Source organism: Coregonus lavaretus, assembly GCF_964263955.1.
Source record: "Coregonus lavaretus genome assembly, contig: HAP1_SCAFFOLD_3666, whole genome shotgun sequence".
Classification (NCBI taxonomy): Eukaryota; Metazoa; Chordata; class Actinopteri; order Salmoniformes; family Salmonidae; genus Coregonus; species Coregonus lavaretus.
The window spans coordinates 47,501-60,042 of NW_028159683.1; the positions used below are offsets into that span (position 1 = coordinate 47,501).

At 52.4% G+C, this 12,542-nt stretch overlaps 1 protein-coding gene across 1 annotated transcript in view; it reads left to right on the forward strand.

Annotated features, from left to right (window-relative positions):
- LOC311122558 (serine/threonine-protein kinase/endoribonuclease IRE1-like) overlaps positions 1-7,890 on the forward strand; it is a gene marked incomplete at its 3' end in the record, with an annotated part of 26,780 nt that extends 18,890 nt beyond the window's left edge. The window contains exon 6 of the mRNA XM_084196904.1: positions 7,768-7,890. Coding sequence (XP_084053030.1) covers positions 7,768-7,890 — 123 coding nt within the window. The remainder of the gene's footprint in view (positions 1-7,767) is intronic.
- Positions 7,891-12,542: the final 4,652 nt, after the last annotated feature.

Below are 12,542 nucleotides of genomic sequence, written 5' to 3' on the forward strand. Positions count from 1 at the left end.
CAGGACGTCAGGAATGGGTTGGGGCTGGCAGGACGTCAGGAATGGGGCTGGCAGGACGTCAGGAATGGGTTGGGGCTGGCAGGACGTCAGGAATGGGTTGGGGCTGGCAGGACGTCAGGAATGGGTTGGGGCTGGCAGGACATCAGGAATGGGTTGGGGCTGGCAGGACGTCAGGAATGGGTTGGGGCTGGCAGGACGTCAGGAATGGGTTGGGGCTGGCAGGACGTCAGGAATGGGTTGGGGCTGGCAGGACGTCAGGAATGGGGCTGGCAGGACGTCAGGAATGGGTTGGGGCTGTCAGGACGTCAGGAATGGGTTGGGGCTGGCAGGACGTCAGGAATGGGTTGGGGCTGGCAGGACGTCAGGAATGGGGCTGGCAGGACGTCAGGAATGGGTTGGGGCTTGCAGGACGTCAGGAATGGGTTGGGGCTGGCAGGACGTCAGGAATGGGTTGGGGCTGGCAGGACGTCAGGAATGGGGCTGGCAGGACGTCAGGAATGGGTTGGGGCTGGCAGGACGTCAGGAATGGGTTGGGGCTGGCAGGACGTCAGGAATGGGTTGGGGCTGGCAGGACGTCAGGAATGGGGCTGGCAGGACGTCAGGAATGGGTTGGGGCTGGCAGGACGTCAGGAATGGGTTGGGGCTGGCAGGACGTCAGGAATGGGTTGGGGCTGGCAGGACGTCAGGAATGGGTTGGGGCTGGCAGGACGTCAGGAATGGGTTGGGGCTGGCAGGACGTCAGGAATGGGTTGGGGCTGGCAGGACGTCAGGAATGGGTTGGGGCTGGCAGGGCGTCAGGAATGGGTTGGGGCTGGCAGGACGTCAGGAATGGGGCTGGCAGGACGTCAGGAATGGGTTGGGGCTGGCAGGACGTCAGGAATGGGTTGGGGCTGTCAGGACGTCAGTAATGGGGTGGGGCTGGCAGGACGTCAGGAATGGGTTGGGGCTTGCAGGACGTCAGGAATGGGTTGGGGCTGGCAGGACGTCAGGAATGGGTTGGGGCTGGCAGGACGTCAGGAATGGGTTGGGGCTGGCAGGACATCAGGAATGGGGCTGGCAGGACGTCAGGAATGGGTTGGGGCTGGCAGGACGTCAGGAATGGGGCTGGCAGGACGTCAGGAATGGGGCTGGCAGGACGTCAGGAATGGGTTGGGGCTGGCAGGACGTCAGGAATGGGTTGGGGCTGGCAGGACGTCAGGAATGGGTTGGGGGCTGGCAGGACGTCAGGAATGGGTTGGGGCTGGCAGGACGTCAGGAATGGGTTGGGGATGGCAGGACGTCAGGAATGGGTTGGGGCTGGCAGGACGTCAGGAATGGGGCTGGCAGGACGTCAGGAATGGGTTGGGGCTGGCAGGACGTCAGGAATGGGTTGGGGCTGGCAGGACGTCAGGAATGGGGCTGGCAGGACGTCAGGAATGGGGTGGGGCTGGCAGGACGTCAGGAATGGGTTGGGGATGGCAGGACGTCAGGAATGGGTTGGGGCTGGCAGGACGTCAGGAATGGGTTGGGGCTGGCAGGACGTCAGGAATGGGTTGGGGCTGGCAGGACGTCAGGAATGGGTTGGGGCTGGCAGGACGTCAGGAATGGGTTGGGGCTGGCAGGACGTCAGGAATGGGTTGGGGCTGGCAGGACGTCAGGAATGGGTTGGGGATGGCAGGACGTCAGGAATGGGTTGGGGCTGGCAGGACGTCAGGAATGGGTTGGGGCTGGCAGGACGTCAGGAATGGGGCTGTCAGGACGTCAGTAATGAGGCTGTCAGGACATCAGTAATGAGGCTGTCAGGACATCAGTAATGAGGCTGTCAGGACATCAGTAATGAGGCTGTCAGGACTTCAGTAATGAGGCTGTCAGGACATCAGTAATGAGGCTGTCAGGACATCAGTAATGAGGCTGTCAGGATATCAGTAATGAGGCTGTCAGGACATCAGTAATGAGGCTGTCAGGACATCAGTAATGAGGCTGTCAGGACATCAGTAATGAGGCTGTCAGGACATCAGTAATGAGGCTGTCAGGACATCAGTAATGAGGCTGTCAGGACATCAGTAATGAGGCTGTCAGGACATCAGTAATGAGGCTGCCAGGACATCAGTAATGAGGCTGTCAGGACATCAGTAATGAGGCTGTCAGGACATCAGTAATGAGGCTGTCAGGACATCAGTAATGAGGCTGTCAGGACATCAGTAATGAGGCTGTCAGGACATCAGTAATGAGGCTGTCAGGACATCAGTAATGAGGCTGTCAGGACATCAGTAATGAGGCTGTCAGGACATCAGTAATGAGGCTGTCAGGACGTCAGGAATGGGGCTGGCAGGACGTCAGGAATGGGTTGGGGCTTGCAGGACGTCAGGAATGGGTTGGGGCTGGCAGGACGTCAGGAATGGGGCTGGCAGGACGTCAGGAATGGGTTGGGGCTGGCAGGACGTCAGGAATGGGTTGGGGCTGGCAGGACGTCAGGAATGGGTTGGGGCTGGCAGGACGTCAGGAATGGGTTGGGGCTTGCAGGACGTCAGGAATGGGTTGGGGCTGGCAGGACGTCAGGAATGGGTTGGGGCTGGCAGGACGTCAGGAATGGGTTGGGGCTGGCAGGACGTCAGGAATGGGGCTGGCAGGACGTCAGGAATGGGGCTGGCAGGGCGTCAGGAATGGGTTGGGGCTGTCAGGACGTCAGGAATGGGTTGGGGCTGGCAGGACGTCAGGAATGGGGCTGGCAGGACGTCAGGAATGGGTTGGGGCTGGCAGGACGTCAGGAATGGGGCTGGCAGGACGTCAGGAATGGGGCTGGCAGGACGTCAGGAATGGGTTGGGGCTGGCAGGACGTCAGGAATGGGTTGGGGCTGGCAGGACATCAGGAATGGGTTGGGGCTGGCAGGACGTCAGGAATGGGTTGGGGCTGGCAGGACGTCAGGAATGGGTTGGGGCTGGCAGGACGTCAGGAATGGGTTGGGGCTGGCAGGACGTCAGGAATGGGTTGGGGCTTGCAGGACGTCAGGAATGGGTTGGGGCTGGCAGGACGTCAGGAATGGGTTGGGGCTGGCAGGACGTCAGGAATGGGTTGGGGCTGGCAGGACGTCAGGAATGGGGCTGGCAGGACGTCAGGAATGGGGCTGGCAGGGCGTCAGGAATGGGTTGGGGCTGTCAGGACGTCAGGAATGGGTTGGGGCTGGCAGGACGTCAGGAATGGGGCTGGCAGGACGTCAGGAATGGGTTGGGGCTGGCAGGACGTCAGGAATGGGTTGGGGCTGGCAGGACGTCAGGAATGGGTTGGGGCTGGCAGGACGTCAGGAATGGGTTGGGGCTGGCAGGACGTCAGGAATGGGTTGGGGCTGGCAGGACGTCAGGAATGGGTTGGGGCTGGCAGGACGTCAGGAATGGGGCTGGCAGGACGTCAGGAATGGGTTGGGGCTGGCAGGACGTCAGGAATGGGGCTGGCAGGACGTCAGGAATGGGTTGGGGCTGGCAGGACGTCAGGAATGGGGCTGGCAGGACGTCAGGAATGGGTTGGGGCTGGCAGGACGTCAGGAATGGGTTGGGGCTGGCAGGACGTCAGGAATGGGTTGGGGCTGGCAGGACGTCAGGAATGGGGCTGGCAGGACGTCAGGAATGGGTTGGGGCTGGCAGGACGTCAGGAATGGGGCTGGCAGGACGTCAGGAATGGGTTGGGGCTGGCAGGACGTCAGGAATGGGTTGGGGCTGGCAGGACGTCAGTAATGGGTTGGGGCTGGCAGGACGTCAGGAATGGGTTGGGGCTGGCAGGACGTCAGGAATGGGTTGGGGCTGTCAGGACGTCAGGAATGGGTTGGGGCTGGCAGGACGTCAGGAATGGGTTGGGGCTGGCAGGACATCAGGAATGGGTTGGGGCTGGCAGGACGTCAGGAATGGGTTGGGGCTGGCAGGACGTCAGGAATGGGTTGGGGCGGGCAGGACGTCAGGAATGGGTTGGGGCGGGCAGGACGTCAGGAATGGGTTGGGGCGGGCAGGACGTCAGGAATGGGTTGGGGCGGGCAGGACGTCAGGAATGGGTTGGGGCTGGCAGGACGTCAGGAATGGGTTGGGGCTGGCAGGACGTCAGGAATGGGTTGGGGCTGGCAGGACGTCAGGAATGGGTTGGGGCTGGCAGGACGTCAGGAATGGGTTGGGGCTGGCAGGACGTCAGGAATGGGTTGGGGCTGGCAGGACGTCAGGAATGGGTTGGGGGCTGGCAGGACGTCAGGAATGGGTTGGGGCTGGCAGGACGTCAGGAATGGGGCTGGCAGGACGTCAGGAATGGGTTGGGGCTGGCAGGACGTCAGGAATGGGGCTGGCAGGACGTCAGGAATGGGTTGGGGCTGGCAGGACATCAGGAATGGGTTGGGGCTGGCAGGACGTCAGGAATGGGTTGGGGCTGGCAGGACGTCAGGAATGGGGCTGGCAGGACGTCAGGAATGGGTTGGGGCTGGCAGGACATCAGGAATGGGTTGGGGCTGGCAGGACGTCAGGAATGGGTTGGGGCTGGCAGGACGTCAGGAATGGGTTGGGGCTGGCAGGACGTCAGGAATGGGTTGGGGCTGGCAGGACGTCAGGAATGGGTTGGGGCTGGCAGGACGTCAGGAATGGGTTGGGGCTGGCAGGGCGTCAGGAATGGGTTGGGGCTGGCAGGACGTCAGGAATGGGGCTGGCAGGACGTCAGGAATGGGTTGGGGCTGGCAGGACGTCAGGAATGGGTTGGGGCTGGCAGGACGTCAGGAATGGGTTGGGGCTGGCAGGACGTCAGGAATGGGTTGGGGCTGGCAGGACGTCAGGAATGGGTTGGGGCGGGCAGGACGTCAGGAATGGGTTGGGGCTGGCAGGGCGTCAGGAATGGGGCTGGCAGGACGTCAGGAATGGGTTGGGGCTGGCAGGACGTCAGGAATGGGTTGGGGCTGGCAGGACGTCAGGAATGGGTTGGGGCTGGCAGGACGTCAGGAATGGGTTGGGGCGGGCAGGACGTCAGGAATGGGTTGGGGCTGTCAGGACGTCAGGAATGGGGCTGGCAGGACGTCAGGAATGGGTTGGGGCTGGCAGGACGTCAGTAATGGGTTGGGGCTGGCAGGACGTCAGGAATGGGTTGGGGCTGGCAGGACGTCAGGAATGGGGCTGGCAGGACGTCAGGAATGGGTTGGGGCTGGCAGGACGTCAGGAATGGGTTGGGGCTGGCAGGACGTCAGGAATGGGTTGGGGCTGGCAGGACGTCAGGAATGGGGCTGGCAGGACATCAGGAATGGGTTGGGGCTGGCAGGACGTCAGGAATGGGTTGGGGCTGGCAGGACGTCAGGAATGGGTTGGGGCTGGCAGGACGTCAGGAATGGGGCGGGCAGGACGTCAGGAATGGGTTGGGGCTGGCAGGACGTCAGGAATGGGTTGGGGCTGGCAGGACGTCAGGAATGGGTTGGGGCTGGCAGGACGTCAGGAATGGGGCTGGCAGGACGTCAGGAATGGGTTGGGGCTGGCAGGACGTCAGGAATGGGTTGGGGCTGGCAGGACATCAGGAATGGGTTGGGGCTGGCAGGACATCAGGAATGGGGCTGTCAGGACGTCAGGAATGGGTTGGGGCTGGCAGGACGTCAGGAATGGGTTGGGGCTTGCAGGACGTCAGGAATGGGTTGGGGCTGGCAGGACGTCAGGAATGGGTTGGGGCTGGCAGGACGTCAGGAATGGGTTGGGGCTGGCAGGACGTCAGGAATGGGTTGGGGCTGGCAGGACGTCAGGAATGGGGCTGGCAGGACGTCAGGAATGGGTTGGGGCTGGCAGGACGTCAGGAATGGGGCTGGCAGGACATCAGGAATGGGTTGGGGCTGGCAGGGCGTCAGGAATGGGTTGGGGCTGGCAGGACGTCAGGAATGGGTTGGGGCTGGCAGGACGTCAGGAATGGGGCTGGCAGGACGTCAGGAATGGGGCTGGCAGGACATCAGGAATGGGTTGGGGCTGGCAGGGCGTCAGGAATGGGGTGGGGCTGGCAGGACGTCAGGAATGGGTTGGGGCTGGCAGGACGTCAGGAATGGGTTGGGGCTGGCAGGACGTCAGGAATGGGTTGGGGCTGGCAGGACGTCAGGAATGGGGCTGGCAGGATGTCAGGAATGGGTTGGGGCTGGCAGGACATCAGGAATGGGTTGGGGCTGGCAGGACATCAGGAATGGGGCTGGCAGGACATCAGGAATGGGTTGAGGCTGGCAGGACGTCAGGAATGGGGTGGGGCTGGCAGGACGTCAGGAATGGGTTGGGGCTGGCAGGACGTCAGGAATGGGTTGGGGCTGGCAGGACATCAGGAATGGGTTGGGGCTGGCAGGACATCAGGAATGGGGCTGGCAGGACATCAGGAATGGGTTGGGGCTGGCAGGACGTCAGGAATGGGTTGGGGCTGGCAGGACGTCAGGAATGGGTTGGGGCTGGCAGGACGTCAGGAATGGGGCTGGCAGGACGTCAGGAATGGGTTGGGGCTGGCAGGACGTCAGGAATGGGTTGGGGCTGGCAGGACGTCAGGAATGGGTTGGGGCTGGCAGGACGTCAGGAATGGGTTGGGGCTGGCAGGACGTCAGGAATGGGTTGGGGCTGGCAGGACGTCAGGAATGGGTTGGGGCTGGCAGGACATCAGTAATGAGGCTGTCAGGACATCAGTAATGAGGCTGTCAGGACATCAGTAATGTGTTGAGGCTGTCAGGACATCAGTAATGAGGCTGTCAGGACATCAGTAATGAGGCTGTCAGGACATCAGTAATGAGGCTGTCAGGACATCAGTAATGAGGCTGTCAGGACATCAGTAATGAGGCTGTCAGGACATCAGTAATGAGGCTGTCAGGATATCAGTAATGAGGCTGTCAGGACATCAGTAATGAGGCTGTCAGGACATCAGTAATGAGGCTGTCAGGACATCAGTAATGAGGCTGTCAGGACATCAGTAATGAGGCTGTCAGGACATCAGTAATGAGGCTGTCAGGACATCAGTAATGAGGCTGTCAGGACATCAGTAATGAGGCTGTCAGGATATCAGTAATGAGGCTGTCAGGACATCAGTAATGAGGCTGTCAGGACATCAGTAATGAGGCTGTCAGGACTTCAGTAATGAGGCTGTCAGGACATCAGTAATGAGGCTGTCAGGACATCAGTAATGAGGCTGTCAGGACATCAGTAATGAGGCTGTCAGGACATCAGTAATGAGGCTGTCAGGATATCAGTAATGAGGCTGTCAGGACATCAGTAATGAGGCTGTCAGGACATCAGTAATGAGGCTGTCAGGACATCAGTAATGAGGCTGTCAGGACATCAGTAATGAGGCTGTCAGGACATCAGTAATGAGGCTGTCAGGACATCAGTAATGAGGCTGTCAGGACATCAGTAATGAGGCTGTCAGGGCATCAGTAATGAGGCTGTCAGGACATCAGTAATGAGGCTGTCAGGACATCAGTAATGAGGCTGTCAGGACATCAGTAATGGGGCTGTCAGGACATCAGTAATGAGGCTGTCAGGACATCAGTAATGAGGCTGTCAGGACATCAGTAATGAGGCTGTCAGGACATCAGTAATGAGGCTGTCAGGACATCAGTAATGAGGCTGTCAGGACATCAGTAATGAGGCTGTCAGGACATCAGTAATGAGGCTGTCAGGACATCAGGAATGAGGCTGTCAGGACGTCAGTAATGTGTGTGTGTGTGTGTGTGTGTGTGTGTGTGTGTGTGTGTGTGTGTGTGTGTGTGTGTGTGTGTGTCTGTGTGTGTGTGTGTGTGTGTGTGTGTGTGTGTGTGTGTGTGTGTGTAGGTAAGAAGCAGGATGTATGGTTCGTGGTGGACCCCCAGACAGGAGAGAAACAGACCAGTCTATCTACATCCTCATCTGACTCCATCTGCCCCAACGCACCTCTGTTATACATAGGACGTACAGGTAACTAACTAGTCAATACCACTCTATTCTATCTAACTCTATATGTCCCAACACACCACTGGTATACATAGGACCACAGGTAACTAACTAGTCAATACCACTCTATTCTATCTAACTCTATATGTCCCAACACACCACTGGTATACATAGGACGTACAGGTAACTAACTAGTCAATACCACTCTATTCTATCTAACTCTATATGTCCCAACACACCACTGGTATACATAGGACCACAGGTAACTAACTAGTCAACACTACTCTATTCTATCTAACTCTATATGTCCCAACACACCACTGGTATACATAGGACGTACAGGTAACTAACTAGTCAATACCACTCTATTCTATCTAACTCTATATGTCCCAACACACCACTGGTATACATAGGACGTACAGGTAACTAACTAGTCAATACTACTCTATTCTATCTAACTCTATATGTCCCAACACACCACTGGTATACATAGGACGTACAGGTAACTAACTAGTCAATACCACTCTATTCTATCTAACTCTATATGTCCCAACACACCACTGGTATACATAGGACGTACAGGTAACTAACTAGTCAATACCACTCTATTCTATCTAACTCTATATGTCCCAACACACCACTGGTATACATAGGACCACAGGTAACTAACTAGTCAATACTACTCTATTCTATCTAACTCTATATGTCCCAACACACCACTGGTATACATAGGACCACAGGTAACTAACTAGTCAATACCACTCTATTCTATCTAACTCTATATGTCCTAACACACCACTGGTATACATAGGACCACAGGTAACTAACTAGTCAATACTACTCTATTCTATCTAACTCTATATGTCCCAACACACCACTGGTATACATAGGACCACAGGTAACTAACTAGTCAATACTACTCTATTCTATCTAACTCTATATGTCCCAACACACCACTGGTATACATAGGACCACAGGTAACTAACTAGTCAATACTACTCTATTCTATCTAACTCTATATGTCCCAACACACCACTGGTATACATAGGACCACAGGTAACTAACTAGTCAATACCACTCTATTCTATCTAACTCTATATGTCCCAACACACCACTGGTATACATAGGACGGACAGGTAACTAACTAGTCAACACTACTCTATTCTATCTAACTCTATATGTCCCAACACACCACTGGTATACATAGGACCACAGGTAACTAACTAGTCAATACTACTCTATTCTATCTAACTCTATATGTCCCAACACACCACTGGTATACATAGGACGTACAGGTAACTAACTAGTCAACACCACTCTATTCTATCTAACTCTATATGTCCCAACACACCACTGGTATACATAGGACCACAGGTAACTAACTAGTCAATACCACTCTATTCTATCTAACTCTATATGTCCCAACACACCACTGGTATACATAGGACCACAGGTAACTAACTAGTCAATACCACTCTATTCTATCTAACTCTATATGTCCCAACACACCACTGGTATACATAGGACCACAGGTAACTAACTAGTCAATACCACTCTATTCTATCTAACTCTATATGTCCCAACACACCACTGGTATACATAGGACCACAGGTAACTAACTAGTCAATACCACTCTATTCTATCTAACTCTATATGTCCCAACACACCACTGGTATACATAGGACCACAGGTAACTAACTAGTCAATACTACTCTATTCTATCTAACTCTATATGTCCCAACACACCACTGGTATACATAGGACCACAGGTAACTAACTAGTCAACACTACTCTATTCTATCTAACTCTATATGTCCCAACACACCACTGGTATACATAGGACCACAGGTAACTAACTAGTCAATACCACTCTATTCTATCTAACTCTATATGTCCCAACACACCACTGGTATACATAGGACCACAGGTAACTAACTAGTCAACACTACTCTATTCTATCTAACTCTATATGTCCCAACACACCACTGGTATACATAGGACCACAGGTAACTAACTAGTCAATACCACTCTATTCTATCTAACTCTATATGTCCCAACACACCACTGGTATACATAGGACCACAGGTAACTAACTAGTCAATATTACTCTATTCTATCTAACTCTATATGTCCCAACACACCACTGGTATACATAGGACCACAGGTAACTAACTAGTCAATACTACTCTATTCTATCTAACTCTATATGTCCCAACACACCACTGGTATACATAGGACCACAGGTAACTAACTAGTCAATACCACTCTATTCTATCTAACTCTTATATGTCCCAACACACCACTGGTATACATAGGACCACAGGTAACTAACTAGTCAATACCACTCTATTCTATCTAACTCTTATATGTCCCAACACACCACTGGTATACATAGGACCACAGGTTACTAACTAGTCAATACTACTCTATTCTATCTAACTCTATATGTCCCAACACACCACTGGTATACATAGGACCACAGGTAACTAACTAGTCAATACTACTCTATTCTATCTAACTCTATATGTCCCAACACACCACTGGTATACATAGGACCACAGGTAACTAACTAGTCAATACTACTCTATTCTATCTAACTCTATATGTCCCAACACACCACTGGTATACATAGGACCACAGGTAACTAACTAGTCAATACCACTCTATTCTATCTAACTCTATATGTCCCAACACACCACTGGTATACATAGGACCACAGGTAACTAACTAGTCAATACTACTCTATTCTATCTAACTCTATATGTCCCAACACACCACTGGTATACACAGGACCACAGGTAACTAACTAGTCAATACTACTCTATTCTATCTAACTCTATATGTCCCAACACACCACTGGTATACACAGGACCACAGGTAACTAACTAGTCAATACCACTCTATTCTATCTAACTCTATATGTCCCAACACACCACTGGTATACATAGGACCACAGGTAACTAACTAGTCAATACCACTCTATTCTATCTAACTCTATATGTCCCAACACACCACTGGTATACATAGGACCACAGGTAACTAACTAGTCAATACCACTCTATTCTATCTAACTCTATATGTCCCAACACACCACTGGTATACATAGGACCACAGGTAACTAACTAGTCAATACCACTCTATTCTATCTAACTCTATATGTCCCAACACACCACTGGTATACATAGGACCACAGGTAACTAACTAGTCAATACCACTCTATTCTATCTAACTCTATATGTCCCAACACACCACTGGTATACATAGGACCACAGGTAACTAACTAGTCAATACCACTCTATTCTATCTAACTCTATATGTCCCAACACACCACTGGTATACATAGGACCACAGGTAACTAACTAGTCAATACCACTCTATTCTATCTAACTCTATATGTCCCAACACACCACTGGTATACATAGGACCACAGGTAACTAACTAGTCAATACTACTCTATTCTATCTAACTCTATATGTCCCAACACACCACTGGTATACATAGGACCACAGGTAACTAACTAGTCAATACCACTCTATTCTATCTAACTCTATATGTCCCAACACACCACTGGTATACATAGGACCACAGGTAACTAACTAGTCAATACCACTCTATTCTATCTAACTCTATATGTCCCAACACACCACTGGTATACATAGGACCACAGGTAACTAACTAGTCAATACCACTCTATTCTATCTAACTCTATATGTCCCAACACACCACTGGTATACATAGGACCACAGGTAACTAACTAGTCAATACCACTCTATTCTATCTAACTCTATATGTCCCAACACACCACTGGTATACATAGGACCACAGGTAACTAACTAGTCAATACCACTCTATTCTATCTAACTCTATATGTCCCAACACACCACTGGTATACATAGGACCACAGGTAACTAACTAGTCAATACCACTCTATTCTATCTAACTCTATATGTCCCAACACACCACTGGTATACATAGGACCACAGGTAACTAACTAGTCAATACCACTCTATTCTATCTAACTCTATATGTCCCAACACACCACTGGTATACATAGGACCACAGGTAACTAACTAGTCAATACCACTCTATTCTATCTAACTCTATATGTCCCAACACACCACTGGTATACATAGGACCACAGGTAACTAACTAGTCAATACCACTCTATTCTATCTAACTCTATATGTCCCAACACACCACTGGTATACATAGGACCACAGGTAACTAACTAGTCAATACCACTCTATTCTATCTAACTCTATATGTCCCAACACACCACTGGTATACATAGGACCACAGGTAACTAACTAGTCAATACCACTCTATTCTATCTAACTCTATATGTCCCAACACACCACTGGTATACATAGGACCACAGGTAACTAACTAGTCAATACCACTCTATTCTATCTAACTCTATATGTCCCAACACACCACTGGTATACATAGGACCACAGGTAACTAACTAGTCAATACCACTCTATTCTATCTAACTCTATATGTCCCAACACACCACTGGTATACATAGGACCGACAGGTAACTAACTAGTCAATACCACTCTATTCTATCTAACTCTATATGTCCCAACACACCACTGGTATACATAGGACGGACAGGTAACTAACTAGTCAATACCACTCTATTCTATCTAACTCTATATGTCCCAACACACCAC